This window comes from Astatotilapia calliptera, chromosome 6 (genome assembly GCF_964374335.1).
Source record: "Astatotilapia calliptera chromosome 6, fAstCal68.1, whole genome shotgun sequence".
Classification (NCBI taxonomy): Eukaryota; Metazoa; Chordata; class Actinopteri; order Cichliformes; family Cichlidae; genus Astatotilapia; species Astatotilapia calliptera.
In genome coordinates, this window is record NC_137427.1 from 10731038 (window position 1) to 10754268 (window position 23231).

General features: G+C 38.7%; 2 protein-coding genes across 3 annotated transcripts; both read right to left on the bottom strand.

Moving 5' to 3' along the window:
• Positions 1-5571: 5571 nt before the first annotated feature.
• Positions 5572-13039, bottom strand: LOC113023403 (polymeric immunoglobulin receptor-like). Its single transcript, XM_080302750.1, has 7 exons — positions 12941-13039; positions 12478-12804; positions 10946-11266; positions 10529-10825; positions 7980-8075; positions 7818-7885; positions 5572-7072 (listed from the first exon to the last, which is right to left on the bottom strand). Exons 1-7 carry the CDS (start codon positions 12975-12977, stop codon positions 6920-6922), a joined length of 1299 nt encoding a protein of 432 aa, XP_080158876.1. The 5' UTR covers positions 12978-13039; the 3' UTR covers positions 5572-6919.
• Positions 13040-15020: 1981 nt separating this feature from the next.
• Positions 15021-23231, bottom strand: LOC113023834 (polymeric immunoglobulin receptor-like). Of its 2 annotated transcripts, XM_026170234.2 has the most exons (8): positions 23071-23226; positions 22553-22879; positions 21085-21405; positions 20680-20979; positions 19911-20009; positions 19485-19586; positions 19332-19408; positions 15021-15573 (listed from the first exon to the last, which is right to left on the bottom strand). In XM_026170234.2, the coding sequence occupies exons 1-8, from the start codon at positions 23105-23107 to the stop codon at positions 15430-15432; spliced, it is 1407 nt and encodes a 468-aa protein (XP_026026019.2). In that variant the 5' UTR covers positions 23108-23226; the 3' UTR covers positions 15021-15429. The 2 variants fall into 2 exon arrangements, with proteins under 2 accessions (XP_026026019.2, XP_026026020.2); XM_026170235.2 differs by lacking the exon at positions 19911-20009 and having other exon boundaries at positions 23071-23231.

Sequence of the window (23231 nt, forward strand, 5' to 3'; positions counted from 1 at the left end):
GTCGCGGCGCGATTTGATGCTTGAGTTCAGATTTTTCCAACTCGAGCGGAAGACGCGAAACGCGCGTATGCACAAAATGCAACACAAAAACTCACGCGCGTGGTTTTTTTCGCGAGTCAAACGCCTGAAATGCGCTACACTCACGCGCGTTTCAGGCGTTTTGGCGTTTTCGCGACGCAAATCTGCTTCCGAATTTTCGCGGGAGCCGCAATCGCGGGTCATCGCGCCTTTCCGTTGACTTTACATGTAAACCTGAGGCTCTGGCCGCCTCTATCGCGTTCGGTGTCCACACGTACACGGGTATTTTTGAAAAAGGAGATTTTCCGTTTTTGTTTTTGAAAAAAATCCCGTCCACATGTAAACGCAAAAATGAAGGAAAACGCTGCTAGGAACATGCCAAAGCAACAGGTGGCGATATATTCCTAACCGTGTAGAAATGTTGGCCAATCAGAAGTCTAGAAGCCTGGGTGGGAAAGCGTAAACATATGCGCATAGGAGCAGAAAGGAGTCCTGTGTGAAGGGACAGTAACTGTGTGTGTATATGTAAGCATTTAAACACATCAGTGATCAAATATCCACCCTGGCAGGCGTTTTTAAAAATCTCTGTTTTCAGTGACTGAAAACGCAGTTTACGTGTGGACGAAAGGTGCAAACGCATAGAAAAATCTGCGTTTTCAAAAATACCTGGGTACATGTGAACGTAGATTTGGAAACAGCGTTTTTGTCTGAAAACGCTCCGCATCCACACTAGTGTTTTCAGTCGTTTTCACAGAGTTGTGCGTCCACATTGAAAGAGCCAAAAACGCTTACGTTCAGTAATGCGCATGCGCAAAAGCAAGTGAGAGTTTAAAAATTGGAAGAAAAACTATCTGGAGCATGTACAAACTGATATTAATCTTTTTTTATGTATGTCAAAATTGAGAGCAATCAAAACAACTACTGTATAATGCACTCCGCTATCTTTGTTTAATTGGTCACATGACTACATCACATGACTAAAATGCGTCATCGTTTTGAAATGTATGCGTTTTCGGGACTGTTTTCAAAACGTTGCGTTTTTCCTTGAGGAAAACGGCGTCTCAGTGTGGACGGGAGGCCAAAACGGAGAGAAATCTATGTGTTTTCAAACAGAAACGAATTAGTGTGGAAGTAGCCTTATTTTGGGTACATCTTAGAACTTAAAATTTAGAACTTTTATTGGCATTGTGCACTTTCTTGCACAGCAAAATTGGGTAGCAGGACCACAAAGGTGCAAAAGTAAAGCCATCCAGTATAGATGTTAGTGAAACTGTTGGGAAGACAACGTTGGAGAAACGTGAACATTTTATTTGTACTGTATAAGCTGCAGATTCTGACAGAAATCTGCAACTATCCTTTGAAGCACCGCTCCTCTCTAAAACAGCAATAAGTATAATTATTAGGCCATATGTAAATAACAAAATAACTTTATAACTTAAAGCAAAATTGGGAAACGTAAAGTCCGAAACAAGTCTTTATATTAAGGGCCATCAGTCAAACATTACTGTTTGGTCTGGGTCTAAACCGAGCGCGTTGTGTGTGACGTCTTCTTTTGCGCATGCGGGCCTCTTTGAGTGTTCACAGAGCGCGTTTGCTGTCACATTTTATTTGTAGTGTGAAAGAGCAGACAAAAAAATCAGATTTGATCAAGCATTAAGCATTGTAAAGTGCTTTGAGGGTCTCGAAAAGCGCTATATAAATATAATCTATTATTATTATTATTTATTTATTTTTTTTAAGACTTGTAGTGTGAACATAGTCTTAGTTTGCATTAAGAGTTCTGACAGCCCACATGAAGAAGCTGTTTTTTAGTCTATTGGTTTTGCACCTGATGGATCTGAACCTTTTTCCAGAGGGCAGGATGTTGAAGAGGTGGTGGTTAGGGTGGAGGTGGTCTTTTATAATTGCCTTGGCTCTCTGAAAATCTGATCAAACTTTGACCTGGTCAAATCATAGGCTTGACTCATAGCATCTTTCTGACAAACCTAAGTTGACCCAGCAGTACCAGAAACTACAAAGACAAGGTGTTCCATAACTTATTTGAATTTTACTGTCAAGTCTGAATTTTTTGCATTTCCAGATAAACCTAGATAATCTAACAAATAGGCAAAATACAAGATAAAAAAAGCTACAAAACGCAGCAGAATATATAAAAGAGTGATTATAATATGGCAGAGTTCCAGAGGAAGCATAGCATAAAGTCAAGCATAAATGCAAAATGTGTTGCAATTTGCAGGAAATGTGTCGCAGTTGGCAGCAAATGTGTTGCAGTTAGCAGAACTCTTATTTTGGGTACATCTTAGAACTTAAAACTTTGTGCAGTTTCTTGCACAGTGAAATTGGATAGCAGGACCACAAAGGTGCAAAAGTAAAGCAAACAATATAAAAAAAGAAAAAGCAATAAATATGTGTATATACATACATGTATGTGAGTAAACTATATACATGATGTATATGTAGAAACATTGAAACAGTAACATTGTGGGGCTGTATAGAAGGGCAGTTATATAATATAATAAATGAATAAGGGTGGGGGGCTATGGTCATTTCGGATGGGAATGGTAATTCCACTGAGACAAGAAGACTGCACAAAGACCAAAATATTGCACAGAACAAGGAAAGACAGAAATGGCACATGGGATGGCAGCAACATTGTTAATCAATAGCAGTGTTGTATTTGATTGTATGGAAGAAGTCTGTTCACACTCTTAGTTTGCATTAAGAGTTCTGACAGCCCACACGAAGAAGCTGTTTTTAGTCTATTGGTTTTGCACCTGATGGATCTGAACCTTTTTCAAATTTGATGATGGTGTTGCAGGGATGCGAGGGGGTGCAGTCACTGCAGATGGTGTATAGGAGTGGAGTCAGCACACATCTCTGAGGTGAGCCAGTGCTGATTGACAGGGTGGATGATCACAACCTTGACTGATTGTGAACGGCTTGTGAGAAAGTTTTTGATCCATGCACATGTGGCGGGGGGGAGAAGTCCAAGTTTACCAGCTAGGTTATAAGAATGTCTGGGATGATGGTATTGAAAGCCGAGCTGAAATGCTAAGTGTGAATGCTAGGCAGTTTCGTTATTGTTTATCAAATGTCAGATCACAGAACACAGATATGGTGCTAGTATAATGGTAAATGTGTTGTTGCTTTAATGATATTGTAATGCTGTGAAAAGTGAGAAACTGCACTGGCATTTACATGTTGTCTATAGTTGTTTGCATGTATCATATCACTAACATTCATGTCCCCCAACTCGACCCTGTCTGAACTCTCCCCGTCACCTCTCCTGTGGACTGTCCTTTGCTTTGGATGGTTGATTGCAGGTATTTAAATTCATCTACCCACACTACCTCTGGTCCTTGCAGCTCCACTGTTACAACTCTCTCACTCTTGTTTTCACACACATCCTGTTTTGCTTCGACTGTCTTTCATTTGTCTTTTTTCGGGAGCCTGCCTTGACTTTTGCAGACTGTCTTCCGTTGGCTCCCTGCTTTCATTACAGATCACAAAGTCATCTGCAAACATCTTAGTCCACAGATATTCCTGCCTGACCTCATCTGTCATCCTGTTCATCACCATTGCAAACAAGACGGGGCTCAGAGCCAACCGCTAATGTGATCCCACTCCCAATGTCACTGCTACTGCAAACCCCACCACTGTTTCACTGTCCTCACACGTCTTCAACCATGTGCACATACGTCTCTGCCACTCCTGATTTCCTCATGCAGTACCACAGTTTCTCTGTTAGCACCCTATTATAGCCTATACCCCCTAATGAATACAGATGCAGTGGTCGGGAATCGAACCGACCTGAAAGCGTGTAGTGTCACCACTATGCTATCCAGCTGATTTCACACCTGTGGGCAGTCTATCCTTTAAGCTCGGGTCCTCTACCAGAGGCCTGGGAGCTGGAGGGTCCTGCGCAGTATCTTAGCTGTTCCAAGGACTGTGGTCTTGTGGACAGAGATCTTGGATGTTATTCCTGGGATCTGCTGGAGCCACTTGCCTAGCTTGGGAGTCACTGCACCTAGTGCTCCGATTACAACTGGGACCACTGTTACCTTCACCCTCCACATCATTTCCAGCTCTTCTCTAATCCCTTAGTACTTCTCAAGTACTTCTTTTCGTGTTCCTTCTACCTGATGTTGCTATCATTCAATATCTCTACATCTATCACTACGGACGTCTTCTTCTACTTGTCTACCACCACTATATTCGGTTAGTTAGTCGCCACCATATTGTCCAACTGTATCTGGGAGTCCCACAGAATCTTAGCTTGGACACCACCTAGGGTGGTGGAGAATGGACAAGCTAAGATCCTGTGCTCGAGAACATGTGGTGGGTGAAGTTAACAGTGTTCACAGTGGTAATTAAAGCACTCGGTGCAGTTACCCCCAAGCGAGGTGAGTGGCTCCAGCAGATCCCAGGAACAACATAAGAGATCTTTGTCTAGAAGAGTGCAGTTCCAGGACAAAGATAATTGCGCAGGACACTCAAGCTCCCAGGCCTCTAGTAGAGGATTCAAGTTTGCAGGATAGACCATCTGCAGAGGCAAGAGGGGAATTTATATACATTTTCAGTGAAAGTCAATTTTTTAATTTCAACTTTTGTCTTCATGAATTGCTCACTTTCTATGTAAAATTGAATTTTGCCGATTTATTTAAACTGAATAAAGAAAAAACTAATTTCCAGCATCCATAGAATGAATATATGGAGATCAGAGGGAAAAATATTTTCAGTACTGAAAAAAATTATGCAAGAATTACGGGCTATTTCATGTCATAGCAATGTGAAACCCAAGTCATAGCTTAACTATAACCACAGAGGGGATGGCCCATTCTTAGATGGCCCTTCCAATAAAAACATTGTTTTTTTTATATTTATAAAATAGCTGAAACATGCCATCTAGTGGTGAAAGACGTTTTTAGAAGCTTTGCATAAACAGCACAGCATATAATTAAAAGTTTTGTAGTAAAAGGGTGAGTAAAAGTATTTAAGTATATTTAGGAAACTGTACTCAAAGAATTGTAAGTTCAATCTTTCAGAGCAGAAACATGACCCATGGGAGTTTTAGATGTTATTATTATTACTCATTCATTAATATAAAAGTAAATATAAAAAATAAAATCTGCTGCTACATTTTTGTGCAATATTTAAAAATATAATTTAGTTTTTTCACAATGTTTTAAAAGCAGAGCAGATATTTTTATGAACAGTAAGTAATAAACATGAGAGTAAATGTATAGATCACCGCAGATGTGAAGTCCGTTTAATTCTGTTGACTTTAATGGAATTTTAATTTTCATTCTAATGAAACAGTTAGAAACACAGTAACTGACATCCATAAGTCTGGAAAGGGTTAGAAAGAAATTTTTAAGGTTTTAGAAAACCATGGTGAGAGCCATGACAGAGAGAATTTATATCTGCAGACTTTAATGTGCTTTAGCGTTTAGTTGAGATAAAATTATCATAGTGGCTTATTTGAACATTGATGTAGATGCTGAAAAAAACAGACTCAACATTGCTTTTAATTTATTACTACCACTGTTAAATTTTCAATAAATACTATAATAAAGAGAAAACTCCAACAATCAGATGACCTTATCCTGAAGACACTCCCTACAGAATCATAAGAATGCATTTTTAAATCATTGTTCTCTCTGTGCAGATCAAGAAAATGTTCAACTAAAGTGCAAGAAAAACAAAAATCTGGAACAAGCAGAACAGAAGGGAAAAACAAATATGCAAAAAAAAAAAAAAGCTGGACAAATAAGAATGATGACACGCAGACAAACTAACAAAGACCAAGGGGAAAGCACACACACACACACAATCCTGTCAGGTCATTAGTTATTATGAAAAGCTTGTTAAAGTCAAATATTTGATGACACAAAAATAAAAAATCAAGTAACATATAAACTAAAGATTTACAACCCTGCATTTATAAATGTATTAATACCCATTAGTAGTGGATGCATTCTCATCGTTTGTCCAACATATTTATTTGAAAAACTCCAGCAGAATTCAGTGTTACACTGAAACATCTCCAGCAGAGGGCTCAGTGTGAGACAACGAGTGACACTGAAAGGAGTGTTTTCCTTTTTTCAACTCTTACTTTCAGTAAACTAACTTTCAGTTTACTGGAAATTAGAAACAGGTAGTCCGGTTTGAATCGGTGACCAGAGAGCTGTTTTAGAAAGACAATGTAGTGCAAATTCTGAGTTTGTTAACCCAGAGATGAGGGTTTTCAATTACAGAAAGAATCTGTTATTTCAATAACTCTGATTCAGTTATTGGGGTAACAGACTCTTGACTCTCTATGACTCCTGCCCTCCTGCTTCACCTGAAGCAGCTGTCTGTATTTCCTCATTCATGCAGTCACATAGTAGAGTGCGATCACCTTAACGTGACAGATTTATTATCAACTTATCAGCCTGGCACATAATCCAACACAAAAAGGGGACTAACTAAAAGCACACCTGAAAGTCTAAAACTGACCCAAATCACTAAATATACATGTCACATTACACTACATGTCATGTTGAAATATGTTCACACTCTGTATTTTATTGTTTCATAAGGCAAAGGAGTTTGTGTGTGTGTGTCGGGGGGGACAAAAACAACAACACTATTCTTACTTGCTTATTTAAATCAATTTTATATATATATGAAAAAAATATAAGAAAATAACAAAAAACAAACAAACATTTAATTCTATTTTTTAATCAATAAATATGCACAAAGTATTTTTTTGTGTAAACAATAATAAAGAAGTTTGGATCACAAGACAGTGAAAATGTTGAGCAACAGCGGTACATTGATGTGAATGTTGTGTTAAAGATGAATCAAACAGGATAATCTGTATTCACTTAAGACCCACAGTTTAAGTACATGTGCATATTTATCTTTTGTTAGCTTTATGGTAATTTTCATTGCTGTATAGTTCTTCAGTTGTAAAATTTTTGTAATCTGGTTCATCTCCGCCTGGATCATCAAAGTGGTTCAAGGCGCTTTGCTGTTTGAAGGTCACCACAAATTCTTGATTTCCATAAATCTAAAGAATCAACGAAAATAATCAGAGACTAAGGAACCACACACGCTGCAGAGAATCTGGTTGCTGTATATGGTTATACACAGGCTCATATAATAATATCTACTTTTATTACAACAATTATAATAAAAATATTTTAAATGCAGATGTTTTACATATGACAAATATTGACTGAACTACAGAAGTTACAAATTGTAAAACTGGATGACTCCCACACATCAGCACGACTATAAAATCCATTAATTTGCAGTTATTGCCACATTATGCTAAAGAAGCATAAAACAGGCTGAGTGAGCTTTTCTGTTAAATTTTCACTTTTCTGTTCTAAACATCACAGTCGTCGACACCACTCTATAACATTTATTTTGATCACTAAGTCATTTTCAGTTTAAAAGACTCCTTCTGTGCAAGCTCTCCTCAGGCGTCCCTGAGATAACAAGTTTATTAGTCCAAACCAAATTAGACTAATAACCAGTTAGCTGGTCGATGTCTCAGTTTAATACCAATAATCTTGTTCTAAAGTTCAGACTGCTTAAAGATTTCAGACATATTTTCAAAGAAATGAACACAATTTCCAATTCCAGTTTTAGCTATTCAAACATCAGCTTGCTACTGTGTTCACTGTGACAAGAATATAAAATATAACATTCAAAAAATTTAAGTTGTGCCACTCTATAAAACACGTGTGTGTGTGTGTGTGTGTGTGTGTGTGTGTGTGTGTGTGTGTGTATTCATGCTTTGGACTTACTTCGCCTTCTTCTGCATCTACCACATCTTCTGCTTTCGGTGTATTTCTGTTCATGACAGCTTCAGTTTCTGAAAACTCAGTGTAAGAATTTTTTAAGCTCTTTTTGCATGCACATTTGAGTATTTTGTCTGAATATGTGTGTAAATATAAACTATAGCATACCTCTCACGTTGTAACATTTGTACTTATAAATAATAACTAGGACACATATTAGTAAAACCACAGGGACAACAGCGTAAACTGCGTAGTGCACCGCTTCTGAAAAACAGAAACAGCAGAACAGAATAGAAAGTTCCTTTTTTAATTAAAGTAATATGTATTTTAACATAACTGTTGATCACAGGTGCACACTTCCACAGCTGTTTTGACACTTAAGAGCATATCCGGTCTTTAAGTCTGATTCTATTAGTGGTTTCTGGGTCCAAACTCTGCTTCAGGTCACAAGGTTTAAGGAACGCTGGGACATCACTGAGAGTTAATAACTGTCTAAATTCTTCCATCTTTAATAAAATGATCAGTGTGGCTGCTCTACCAGGTGTAACAATTCAGTTTAACGTCCAGGCATTCATAAAAACACAATTTATGAAGTTATATGGAGTTTGAAGTTAGCAGGGATTTAGCTCGCTAGTTTCCACCCAAGCATAATATATAATGCTCTGACCGAGGGATTTAAAACGTACAGCTCTGCTATCACTTCCATTATAAATGAAGAAAAAAACATTAAACCGTACTGACGTTTGTAGGGTTACTGAAGTTAGGTTACCTGGTATATAATGATGTGCTACGTGGTGGCTAGCTACGCAGCTATGGTTAGCATAATATAAACACAGTAGCACAGTGAAGCTGGAGGATTAACGCTAACTTTTTTCCATTCGGTAACCGTTAGCATGAGGGTTCCCGATGGTTAGGGACAAATGCAATCACATGGCAGGATGCTGTAAACGGACCAAACTTCAGTCAGGAGAACAACTGAGATAATCCATCCACAATATGAGGTTAGTCATTAATATACTGCTGCATGGGCTGGGCTGTAGTTACGTAAGGTAAGGTATAAGAGCTTAATTCAATTCAATTTTATTTATATAGCGCCAAATCACAACAACAGTCGCCTCAAGGCGCTTTATATTGTAAGTTAGACCCTACAATAATAGATACAAAGAAAAAAAACCAACAATCATATGACACCCTATGAGCACTTTGGCGACAGTGGGAAGGAAAAACTCCCTTTTAACAGGAAGAAACCTCCAGTAGAACCAGGCTAGAGGGGGGGGGGGGGCATCTGCTGCCACCGGTTGGGGTGAGAGGAGGAAGACAGGATAAAGACATGCTGTGGAAGAGAGACAGAGATTAATAACAAGTGTGAATCAGCAGAGAGGTCTATTAACACATGTTGAGTGAGAAAGGTGACTGAAAAGGAAACGCTTAATGTATCATGGAAATCCCCCAGCAGCCTACGTCTATTGTAGCATAATTAAAGGAGGATTCAGGGTCACCTGATCAAGCCCTAACTATATGCTTTAGCAAAAAAGAAAAGTTTTAAGCCTAATCTTAGAAGTAGAAATAGTGTCTGTCTCCCAAATCCAAACTGGAAGCTGGTTCCACAGAAGAGGGGCCTGAAAACTGAAGGGTCTCCCTCCCATTCTACTTTTAAATACTCTAGGAACAACAAGTAAGCCTGCAGTGCGAGAGCGAAGTGCTCTAATAGGGTGATATGGTACTATAAGGTCATTACGATAAGATGGGGCCTGATTATTTAAAACCTTGTATTACAGGGGCAGGATTTTGAATTCAGTTCTGGATTTAACAGGGAGACAATGAAGGGAAGCCTATATAGGAGAAATATGCTCTCTCTTTCTAGTCCCTGTCAATACTCTTGCTGCAGCATTTTGGATTAACTAAAGGCTTTTCAGAGAGAGCTTTAGAGCTTTTAAAGCTAAAAGCTCTAAAATGAATAGTAGTAATAAAAAATGAGAGAGGCCAACAGTGATCACTACCTTTTTTTAGGGGCTTGTTCAGATTAACTATAACAAGATATAAAGCATTAAAACATGTTTAAAAAAACAGCCTTAATAAATGCAGAGTAGTTTGGTCCTGGAAGCAGGGTTCATTATGTCATCACTTAAAGACCGGATTGACTTGGTTTAATCCCAGGGGGAATTATCTACATTGTAAACATGAAACTACACACATCCCCTAAAAATAACTAAATTTTTGTTGTAGTCACATAACAGCAACTCAGTGCTTTTAGATACGTGAGTATAGGTAAGACAACCAGCTGAAGTGCAAAGGTGTGATTTAAGTGACCAATGTCATGGTTTTTGGAGAGGCATAACCATTTTTAGGGGAAATAGAGAATCGTCTGAAAAAAGAGAAAATTTAACACACACACACACACACACACACACACACACACACACACACACACACACACACACACACACACACACACACACACACACACACACACTGAAGCCAGCAAAAGATTTGGGAAGTGATATGTCTAAGTATAAGTAAGTGGTGTTCTCAGTAGTCCTAATTTTGGCAGATTGCTTGCAAATTGTGTGATGCATGGTGCTGCTGGTTTTGCAATTATTTGATCATGTCAGATAACTAAACCATAAACCACAGTCCCATGTTTAGTGGGGTCCAAACAAAGATGGAACTTTCAGCTCTATTAATTTTGCTGTCATGTAAATGGTTGTTCACCTTACCCACTGACAGCTCAACCTTAGTGTAGTTTTCAACTCTCCACTGTGAGTCTGACCCACACCAGTATGTCCCAGCATCAGCTGTTTCCAGCTCTGCGATCATCACCAAGAAAAAGTGGGAAAAACCATCATCTTGCACTGTGAACCTGCTTTGACTCGTCACATTTGTACAATTGTTGCGGTGGTCTCCTTTGCAGAGAAACTTGCTATTATCATGATGTTGTGAAGGATAAGGGCACTGAAATGTTAGTGGATATCCTGCAGTCCCACTTGTTGTTTTTGACTTGACACAGCACCACTCTGTCAGATTGGAAAACAAAAAAATATTAAAGGATGATCAAATATCAAACCATATAAAAGAGTCCTTTAAAAAAACAAAAACAAAACAATGACATATGAGATATGACTATGACCTCTCACCTTTGACGTTCAGTTCAACAGCAGAAAAAACATCCAGGACAGAGTTTTTTTGGACACCACAGAGGTATGTTCCTGAATCACTTTGGGCCAAACTGGTGATGGTCATTGTGAATTTTCCTGACCTCTTATCATCATTAAATTTGATTCTACCATTTTGTTTGTTGTCAGAGGTGATTAGTGCCTGTTGCAGACACGTGGAGGACCGCTTTCCTCTGCAGATGTACTTGAAGTAGTTCTGGTACCGAGGCTCATACGAACAAATGATGTCCCCTGAATATCCCTCATAACTTTGGATTATGGTCACAGTGTTACAGCAGCTGTCTGTCAAAAACATAAATTGCAGTAGAAAATGTGTTATAACCACAGAGGAGAGGTATAATATTTCATATTGAGCCTATTGTTTATTGTATGTTTAAAGTAATAACTTTCCTTCACAGACATTTGTGCACTCAGCCATCGCCCTATCCATTAGTTTTATGTGTGGTTATTACTGTTTCCTATTTATATGTGCAGTTCATTCCCTTTATGGGATCTTAATAAAGATCGATCCAGGCTGTCATATGTCATGTGCAGCCATGTTATAAAAGCAAGTCCAGTGGTCCCTTGTTTATCACGGGAGTTGCGTTCTAAAAATAACCCGCAATAGGTTAAATCCGCAAAGTAGCCAGCTTTATTTTTTTACAATTATCATAGATGTTTTAAGGCTGTAAAACCACACTTTAGACAGTTTTCTAAGACAGGCATGAACATTTTCACACTTTTCTCTCTTGTTTAAACACTCTCAAACTTCAAATTTTCATAGAAAAATAAGTCCAGTATTATAGAATGAAACCAAAGATCAAACCCTGTTTTCAGGTCCAGACCATGAATATAGAGCAGCTGCCAGAGAATGCAACATTAATGAATCAATGGTACGGAAGTAGAGGAAGCAAGAAGAGTGAGTTGAGTAAAGTTTGCCTTATCTGACTGTTTTGTTTCACTTAATGCACCTTCTGGTCCGAAAAATACGGTAACTTCTAACTTCTTTAGCATGTCCAGAAGTCCAACTTTTTGTGCAATGGTTAGCATCTTCCTCTGCCTCTTAGGTGCTACCGTAGGTGCCTTTGACTGTGCAAAACATTTCATCGACATTATTGTGTTTGTGGGGGAGAAAACTTACAAATATACAGTACAGCACTTCAGAGTCACACTGCTAGGGATCGAAGATTTATGTAAATTTGACAAGCTGGACACATTCTGCACTGTGCAGAAGACACGGCGTGAAGGAGGCTGATTGACAATGGTCTACAGCCGATCAGGGCGCAGAACACAATGCGCTGTAAAAAAGTCCCCCCCAAAAAACAAGCATGCAAAATTGCACAAAAAAAAATCAGTGAAACAGAGAGGCCGTGAAAGGTGAACCGCATTATAGCGAGAGACCACTGTAATCCTTTACCAGTTATGTTTTGATTTACTGTACATTTATATGTATGTATATATGTCTTTTATATGTGATTTTTTTCTTGACTACAAATTTGGAATGCTTTATTTACCTGGTGCTAATTTCAGCTTCACTTCAGTGTAGATATCTTGTCCTGTTCTGGTCACTCCACACCAGTATTTCCCAGCGTCCTCAGATGTAAGATCAGAGACGGTCACTGTGAAGGTGCGTGCCTTTTTGTCATCACAGGCTGAGTATTTGGGGATTTTTTGTTGTGATGTTGTAATAAGAACATCATTGTCACCACAGACATCCTTACACAGGTACTTCTCATAAGACTCATAACCGTGACCATAAGTGCAGGAAACATTTACCTTCCCCCCCACATATCCAGTCACAAGTATCACCCCTCCTGCACTGGTCACACATCCCAGAGCAACTGTAAAGTAAAGAAATTATAAAAAAATTATATAATTGTTTATTTTTTCATGTCAACATTCATGAATAATAATACAATTCCTAAGTCCAATAAAGGGTGTGTTATGTTTTTTTTTTTAGCTCTTTAAACAACTTACTGCAGAGGGTGAAGAGCAGGTTTCGAAGTCTCCACATCTTCGCTTTGGCTCATCAAAACAGAAACTTGACAGGAAGTACTCTTAATACTAAGAAATATTTTGCATGCAGTGGGGAAGCCTATCACCACAGAGGGGACTACACATTATTAGGTGGCTGCGTATTTTAAAATGTGTAAAATGGCTGACATGTGCCACCTTATGGTGAACACGTCTCATAAACAGCACTGTTCAGTTTAAAGTCTTGTGCTAAATAAAAAATATTTAAATGTATTTATAAAACTTTGCTTATATAATCAAAACTAACATCACTGGCTAAAAGCTCTGAGTGTTATATCGTATTATTATAACTTATTCATTAATATAAAACCAGCATTTTTCTTTTGTAATTAAAAACGTATCTGCTGATTTTTGTTCTCTTTTAATTAATTTCTTAGTTACTGTTTGGTCAATAAGCCAGGAATTTGTACAAATACAACTGTCCCTGTATTTGGTAAAGCAGCTAACTAGTCCTATCAGATGATACTAATGTAGTAAAATTGATCAGTTTTAAGTTTAAAGTTATGAAAATACGAAAATAAATGCTGCAACTATGAACTTCGCTGCAGCACTTTACAACGCACCAGTGTCACAAACTTTCTTAACATACCCGTAAACACAAACTGTCAATTACTGAGTCAAGCGAACCCATACAATGAAGCCACTTAAGCCATTTTGTCGCAATAGCTTGGAAAGAAAAAATAAAACTGGCTGTTAACAGTTTTCATATGTTTCAAAATTACTAAGTAGAGATTGACAGACTATTCTTTTTTATCTATTATTGATAAAGTAACTTCTTAAGTATAAGTAGTTGAAAAATACATCAATCCATTTTCTCTCTCTCTCCCTCTCACGCACACACAAACACACACTAAATACCAGTTGGAGTTGATGGGTGTGACAGGTGTGGTGACACCAAAACAGATGTCTTGACTGTGTTTTTGGTGTTGGAGCACAGTTGCTCAGGAAGTCTGTGTTTAAGTTTTGGTGAGTAAAATTCTACTATTTTATTCGTCTGTTGTGTAGCAACAGGTGTGAGTTTGATCTGCATGGGTGATAGCATTGGCTGATAGCTTAAGTCAGTGTGTATGACTGAATATTACACATGTGATCAACATTTTCATGAATACAGAGATTATTCAGTCCCTCTCAGATAGGTTATTATCAGTGTCTGCCTGTCATACTGCATTCTTTTGGAATTATATTTAGCTTCCTTTTTTTATGCAGTGAGCACAAACCACAACAGATTTGTTCATTGATAAATTTTAGGTGACTTTCCCCATTCTTAATTTCGTTGTTCTCATGACAATGACAATAAAGTTTCTGATTCTGATTCTTTTAGCAACTTGACACATCTGAATGTAGCGTGAAAACTGTGCTTTTATTTTTCCATTTTAAAGTCTTCAGTCTCCCTTGTGATGTGCTTACCACGACTGCCATTTCCGAATTTCATGGAAAGATTTATCGAAAAAGAGGAACATGTTTATTTTTGTCATGTTTGTTTCTGTCTGGAAAGTCCAAAATGTTCACGCAAGAATATAGAATAAAGTTATTTTTGCTCTTACTAAAAGGTCCATAACCTATTATTTGATGTGATCCATCAAATCCTATGTTTAGTGTGTTTAACTGTAATTAGTGATTAAAAAAGGTTATAACATTAAGTATGGCATTTCTAAGAATATCAAAACATAAAAATTAAAGTTTTTCAATAAATATGCACGAATCTTAATACCTGTTAACAAGTTATGCAATCTGAAATCTTGTCTCAATTTCTGCAACACAATTACTGTATTTGGTGTTAAGCTAAAACAGCACCAGCAGAGGGCTCAGTGTGACACACTAAGCAGTGACACTAAAACCATTTTTTTGAAGTGGTTTCTGGCTTGTCTGAAGGAAAAAAAACCTACTACTCTTTTGCCCTCATTGGACAGTTATATGACATCTTATGAAGAATTGCACCCTGATTGTTTGCTTTTTTTTTCTGTAAAATCGTATCCATTATCCAGCTCCATTTGCAACAAACAGAAAAAAGCATCATAAAATGAAAACTCCAAACTGTAACCTTTTATGTTTTACTGCTCTATTTAAATCCAAATACTTTGAATGACCAGAATGTAACAATGTTGCAGCTCAAATAAGGCAGAAACAGTTAAACATATTGTTGAACTTATTACTATATGAAACAACATTAGATTTCATTTTGCTTGCTATTTATTTACTTTGCTCTCATCTTAGTAATTTAGTTTGAGTTTTTCCACAACGTCAGAAAAAACACTAAACAATAAAAATTAAGCTATAAAAACAAGTCAAGCTACACACGCATAAAGAGCTTTTCAGTGTGACAAAGAGAAGGCTGTTCATTAAAATTTGTTGTTCAACAGTTAAAGAGAAATCAATCAAGTTAAAATCTATATAGGTGAAACCCACATTTTGACATGAAATGCATACTCTGTTTATCTTCTGTGGAAATTTTCATTACAGTAAACTTCTTCAGATGTTGTGAAGTTTTCATAGTCTGGTTCATCTTCACCTGCATCGTCATAGTTGTTACAGGCACTCTGTTGTTTGTACCTCACAACTTCTTCATTTCCGTAGATCTATTCAGAGACCAATGAACAACACATGATGTTATGTCATTTTTTAAAGTAAACATTTTTTAACAATTTGAATTCTGATAGAAAAATTACAAAAACAGATGATGCTTCAAATATTGCTGCAAATAAATTACATAGTTTAGTTTTAAGGTCAAAAGAATTTTAAAAATCTCAAATTAGATGCTTTTCACACATTGTAAGCTAAACCACATAGACAGTGTAAAGTTCGGCTCTCTAAGTGTAGCCTGTGGGCCAGTGGCTGTCCTCAATAACATTTCATGCTACCCCCAAATACTTCAATGAGCGAATGCGCTATATTTCTTTAGTCAATGGTTAATTTCACACTACAGAAGTGCAAAACCAACCAAGGGAGAACTTCTCTTTTTTTCCCTCTTCTGTTTTAACATCTTAGCTAATTATATCTCCCTAAAACTGTTAAGTATTGCTGATCACTGGTTGTTCGCTTACTCACTCACTAAGTTTGTCCAATCTGTCTATGTGGGTTAATTGGCACTCAGCCATCGTACATTTTGAGAATTCCTGCCACAATTTGTGTCATCTAATCACTATCATGCGGTTTCTTTATGGTAATGAAGAACAGATCAAAAAGCGTTTAAGTGATGATGGTGATTTTGAATGTGATAACTTCCTCATTTTATCATATATTAGTACTGAATAGTAACATTGTGGGACCGGAGGGTGTGTTCCAACTACAGGGGGGATCACACTCCTCAGCCTCCCTGGGAAAGTCTATGCCAGGGTGCTGGAAAGGAGAGTTTGTCCGTTAGTCGAACCTCGGATACAGGAGGAACAATGCGGTTTTCGTCCAGGTCGCGGAACACTGGACCAGCTCTTTATCCTCTCCAGGATACTTGAGGGTGCATGGGAGTTTGCCCAACCAGTCTACATGTGTTTTGTGGACTTGGAGAAGGCATTCGACCGTGTCCCTCGGGGTGTCCTGTGGGAGGTGTTGCGGGAATATGGGGTGTCTGGCCCATTGCTACGGGCCATTCGATCCCTATACAACCATTGCAAGAGCTTGGTTCGCATTGCTGGCAATAAGTCGGACTCGTTCCCGGTGGGTGATGGGCTCCGCCAGGGCTGCCCTTTGTCTCCGGTTCTGTTCATAATTTTTATGGACAGGATTTCTAGGCTTCATCGGGTGAGGGCCTCCAGCTCGCACTGGAACGGTTCGCAGCCGAGTGTGAAGCAGCGGGAATGAGGATCAGCACCTCCAAATCTGAGGCCATGGTTCTCAGCCGGAAAAGGGTGGAGTGCCCACTCCGGGTCGGGGATGAGTTCCTGCCCCAAGTGGAGGAGTTCAAGTATCTCGGGGTCTTGTTCGCGAGTGATGGGAGAAGGGAGCCGGAGATCGACAGATGGATTGGGGCTGCAGCTGCAGTAATGCGGACGCTGCACCGGTCCGTCGTGGTGAAGAGGGAGCTGAGTGTAAAAGCGAAGCTCTCAATTTACCGGTCGATCTACGTCCCTACCCTGACCTATGGCCACGAGCTGTGGGTAGTGACTGAAAGAACGAGATCGCGGATACAAGCGGCAGAAATGAGCTTCCTCCGAAGGGTGGCTGGCCTCTCCCTTAGAGATAGGGTGAGAAGTTCGGCCATCCGGGAGGGGCTCAGAGTAGAGCAGCTGCTGCTCCACATCGAAAGGAGCCAGCTGAGGTGGTTCGGGCATCTGACAAGGATGCCCCCTGGGCGCCTCCTGGGTGAGGTGTTCCAGGCATGTCCCACCGGGAGGAGGCCCCGGGGCAGACCCAGGACACGCTGGAGAGATTATATCTCTCGGCTGGCCTGGGAACGCCTTGGTATTCCCCCGGATAAGCTGGAGGAGGTGGCTGGGGAGAGGGAGGTCTGGGCCTCTTTGCTTAGGCTGCTGCCCCCGCGACCCGGCCCTGGACAAAGCGGATGAAGATGGATGGATGGATAGTAACATTGTGGATGAATCTGAATGAAAGATTCAAACATCAGTTTGCTATCAGTAAAATAACAAAAACCATGAATAATAAAAGCTGATTTGGTATATCGTGAAACTCTACCTGATCATTGTTGGGATTGGGATCATTATCATGCTGACAAATGACCTTTTGTTAGAATTATTTCCAGATGGTATTGAACGATAGATCAAAATCTGATGGTGATTTTCTGTGTTCATAATTCCATCAATGTTAATAAGATCCCAAAGACCACTTGTTTGAATTCAGCCCCAAACAACAACAGAGAGTACTGTTGTACTGTTCTCTCCGTACCTCCCCTACACCTACTGATGACAGTTTGAAACACATTCATAATTTTCTTATAAAATTTATCATCCCATAAGACTTATAGTCACTAATTGTCAGTCCAGTTCTTGGATAATTTGGCATACCTCTGCCTTTTCTGTTTCCTTCGATTGAGAATGACTTCTTGACAGGCTCACCCCATGAGTTTGATGCATTTTTTATGCTTCTGTGATCAGTGTTGGGGAGTAACGGAATACATGTACCGCCGTTACGTATTTAAAATACAAAATATGAGTAACTGTATTCCGTTACAGTTACCGTTTAAAAAGGTGATATTCAGAATACAGTTACTTTGTTGAAATAAATGGATTACACTGCGGTACTTTCCTGTATGATATTGTTGCGGGTCAGGACTGTTTGGGTTTTGTTTGACAGCTACGTTCTGTTGTTCCAGGCGGCAGCGTTACGGTTGCCATGGTTACAGGGCGACGCTCTCTCTCTCTCTGCGACTGTGTGTTTCCTGGGTGAGAGAGCGCCTTTTCGTTGTTGTTGTGCTAAGCTAACAGGCAGAATGCTACAAGCATAGCTCTAAAGAATGTAGCATCATGGGCAGTGTAGTCCGTGTTGCAGGGAGAATGGACTGCCATACACATTATGTGTCTGTGAGCGCGAGGAGGGAGAAAAAGGGGAGTGGAAAGGTACGAGTTGTCATCGAGCAAAAACGGGAGCTGGAAGCATGTAAATATAATAATAACCACTTCAGCCGAGAAGAGTGCCTGACGAGCCCAGTTGTAAGTAAGCTATTAAGACTCGACTGTACACCGTGTTCGTGTTTTCCTCCGAAAACAATAAGTTCCGTTGGAGCAGCCTTTCAACGCCTCTCTCTGTCTCTGGCAAGCAGAGTTGACTCACACAACAAAGTAAAGCTATTTTTCGGCTACGAGCCAACAGGGACCCCACTGTATTAGTCAGAGGTCCCTTTACTACAGTTCGGAGTCGCGGACCTTCAGTAATAGTAATAAATCACACAGCAATAGTACATTCACGTTGTTGTAAAAAGCATGATAATATATTAAGTAATCCAAAGTATTCAGAATACGTTACTGTCATTGAGTAACGTAACGGAATACGTTACAGAATACATTTTGGGGCATGTAATCTGTATTCTGTAATGGAATACATTTTAAAAGTAACCTTCCCAACACTGTCTGTGATTCACGGGTCAATGTTAGGTGGCTTAACGATAATATTAAAAACATTTACTGTGAAAATAGTCAGATAAAGGGATTGGACTGAGAAGGAGGGAAAAAGCAGCCAGTGTCTGAGGAAGATTTCATAAAGACTTTTAAGATTCAGAAAGCCCGAAGAACTTTCAAAAATTACAAGAAATGAGGGATAGCTCAAGACGTTTGCACAGTACTGTACTGAACTCATTTAAGAAAAATAAAACATTGCTTGTTTGTACATAGTGAGACTTGTCATAGATAGAGCACACTGTTAAGGCTTTGGACTTTAGTTTCCTTACGTTATTTTCTGCACCAGCCGTCACTTCCTCTAAACCTTCTTCGTTCTCTGCATTTCTGTTCATGACAGCTTTACCGTCTGAAAACACACAGCATAAAACATGGTTGTGTTCTTTTTGCATGCACATTTGAGTACATTTTCCCATAAAATATACCTTTTACTTTCTGATGTTTGCATTGATAAACTGTAACCACGAGGGCACATATCAGTAGCAGCAGCACAGCGGGCACAGCATAAACCACATACTGCCCTGCATCTGAAAAGCAGAAACCAAAACAGAACCCAGTAAAAGTACAGACTTCCTTTTTACACTAAGACAAGTTGAACTGTGGGCTCAGATGGTAGTTTTCTTTTTATATCTATTTTTTTTAATCTATTAATAAAACATAGACCCTCTGCTGTTTTGACACTCATTTTACCATGGTCTACATTCACTCCCATGGGACTTGCTGAAACTGTACTCAAAAAACTATAACTATTTCCAATTGTAACCATAAAGTACGTTATCTCTCCATAAGCTATCTCACATAACTGATCAACAGTACAGCACACACTAAAAGACACATTGTATACACTGTACCTTTATTAGGTCTATTTTGAGTTGTAGTTTTATTGTGTGTTGTAGTTTTTCCTGGAATTTCCATTGTGGAAGGTACAGTGCTGGTGTGCTGTGGAGACACTGTTGAAGAAAAAGACTTTCAATGTTCTTAGAAACTTCATCATAATACAATAATCTATTTTAAATTGAGTGAACAGTTTCAGAGAGATCCAGATTGGCTTTCACTCTTAAACTATTCACTTACCTGAAATCAGATTCTTTGTTTGTCAATTTATACATTAAAATAGTCAGTAGACCACTTAACATCTATGGTTTTATATTTAGATATATAGTTTAGTGGAACACTGATTAAAATGATTTAAATACAGAATATAAATATTTGGTTTTCCTGTTTTTTTCCCTCTCTGCTCTATGAACTTTAATAATTACCTTTAACCTCCAGCATTCACTTTTAGCTCATATAACTAAGTACAGAATCAGAAATGGCATTGGAGTGTTTGTAAACTTTTATTAACCAGATAATCTTAGAAAATTTTTTAACAAATAAGCTACATAAAGATTAAAAACTTCAAATGATAGTTTGGTGTTAGGGTAAAAATATGACTTCTAAAAAGTAGTTCACTCTGGTTGTGTTAAGTTGCTGGACTGCACCAACCTCTTGTTCTATGTTTGGCACTACAAAAAAACTGAACCACCATGCACAGTCTATATTTACACACTGGGCTGCAAAAAAGGATGTTACTTACAGCTCTGGCCATTTTATTTTTGTGTACACAAGTATTCATCTCACCAACTGACAGCTGAATCTTAACATGGTTTCCAACTCTCCATTGTGAGTCTGACCCACACCAGTATGTCCCAGCATCATCCGCTTGTATCTTTGTGATCGTCACTGAGAAAGAGTTGGAATAAATATCATCTCGTAGTGTGAGTCTGCTTTCAATCATCGCCATGTCTCTGCAGCTGTTGCGGTGGTCTCCTTTACAGAGGAACTTCCTGTTATTTTGATTTTGTGAAGGATAAGGGCACTGCAGAGTTAATGGATGCCCTGCAGTACCTGTTACTTTAGTTGACTTGACGCAGCACCACTCTGCCAGATTGAAAGAGACAAATAATTTAAAGAGTTTCTTAGAGAGCCTTTTAGAAGAAATTATTTCCTTTTTGTTAGTGTAATTATGTAATTATAACCTCACACCTTTGACCTTCAGCTCAACAGCAGAGAAAACATCCAGGTCAGAGTTTCTTTGGACACCACAGAGGTATGACCCTGAATCACTTTGAGTCAAATTGCTAATGGCCACTGTAAACTTTCTTAACATTTTTTCATCATCAAGTCTGAATCGTCGATTTTCTCTGTTGTTAGAGGTGATTAGTGCCTGCTGCAGACATGTGGAGGGCAGGTTTCCTCTGCAGATGTACTTGAAGTTGTTCTGATACTGAGAGTCATATGGACAACTGATGGACTCAGAGTATCCCTCATAACTTTGAACTTTGGTCACAGTGTCACAGCATCTGTCTGTCAAGAAGGTAAAGAGCATCAGAAAAGAAAAGAATAGAGAATAGAGATATGATATTTTATATTCAACATGCTGCAACAAGTACATTTTAAACAAACCAAACATAATTGCTATATCTGATACCCAGCTCTATCAATGATAGATCTTAATAATTAGTTAAACTGTAGGAATGTCATAAAGACATAATGTCTTTACTAGGGATGGGTATTGATAAGATTTTCACGATTCCGATTCCATTTTCGATTCTGTTTAACGATTCGATTCTTTATCGATTCTCTTATCGATTCTCTTTAAAAAAGGAGAACACTAAGGTCGAATAGCTTAGAACTTTGTTTTATATCTTCTCTTTGAACAAGATAGGAGTAACATGGCCTTACAAACCCGACAGTGAGATCTTAAGAGATCCACAGCCTACGGCTCTTCAATGTGGTGTCACAGGGTCCCCAGGAAAAAAAATTGTAAATGTAAAATAATAAAATAAATATTCTTCTGTAGCAATAATAAAGTATAACATAAATTATTCAGTAGCAATTACACAAGAATATCCAGTAATGTCCCTGCCTACAATTAAACACATTCACTTACCGAAAATCATCTGCTGTGGCAAATGGGTGCTAGCCTTTTACCACAAACTTAGTCACTGCTCGGTGACATTCGTCTATCCTGGCCTGAAAGGAGACGCTACCAGTAGACTGCAGCGACAACTGCCAGCATCTGAGCCAGCCAGACCATCCGTTCTCATGAAATATAACCAAACTTTTGAGCGTTTGAGCCATTTAGGCGCCGTGTTTCCTGCCAGGTAAATGGCGTTCTGCAACGTGGTGACGTCATTCGGGGCGACTGGAATCGATAAGGGAATCGTTTGCAAAAATGGCAAACAATTCCAAGGAATTGAAACAGTGGGAACCGGTTCTCAACAAGAACCGGGTTACGATACCCATCCCTAGTCTTTACTATACAATGTAAAGTACCTTGAGGAGACTGGTTTTTGTGACCTAGCACTATATAAATAAAATTAAGTAAAGTCAAGTAATTGTTTACCAGTTACATTTTATCTGTTCTCACCTTTAAGCTCTACAATCATGAACATCTTCTATATATGAATTTTACTCAACTATAATTCATTTTTTGGAAGTCCCTGTTTACCTGGCACTAATTTCAGCTCAACTTCAGTGTAGATATCTTTTCCAGTTATGGTCACTCCACACCAGTATTTCCCAGCATCCTCAGAATGAAGATCAGAGATGGTCGTTGTGAAGATTCGTGCTGTTTTGTCATCATTGATCCTGTATTTGTTTTTCCTTGATTCCGATGTTGTAACAAGAACATCACTGTCACCACAGTTGTTCTTACACAGGTACTTCTCATAAGACTCGTAACCCTCATCATAGGAACAGGAAACTTTAACTATACTCCCCACATATCCAGTCACATGGATCACCCCTACTGCACTGGTCACACACCTCAGAACAACTGTAACGTAAAGAAAATATAAAGATCATTGTTTTGTTTTTTTTGTTTTTTCCATTTAGGCATTCAAGCTAGTATTGTTACTGCTCTGTAAAGAAAAGAAAAAATCAGGAGTAGTATTTAAGTACACAATTAGTCTAGATTTATCTTTAGTCTTCATCTTTTTTACTAATGTACTCATTAAAATAACTCACTGCAGATGGTCAACAGCAGGTTTTGAAAGCTCCACATCTTTGCTTTGCTTCATAGAAATAAAAACTTAAGAGGAAATCCTGTGAATAAATGACGCCCATAGAAGTTATAGATGCAGAAGACTTTCACTTCTGCATTTTGAGCAATTTTTTTTAGTCCTTGC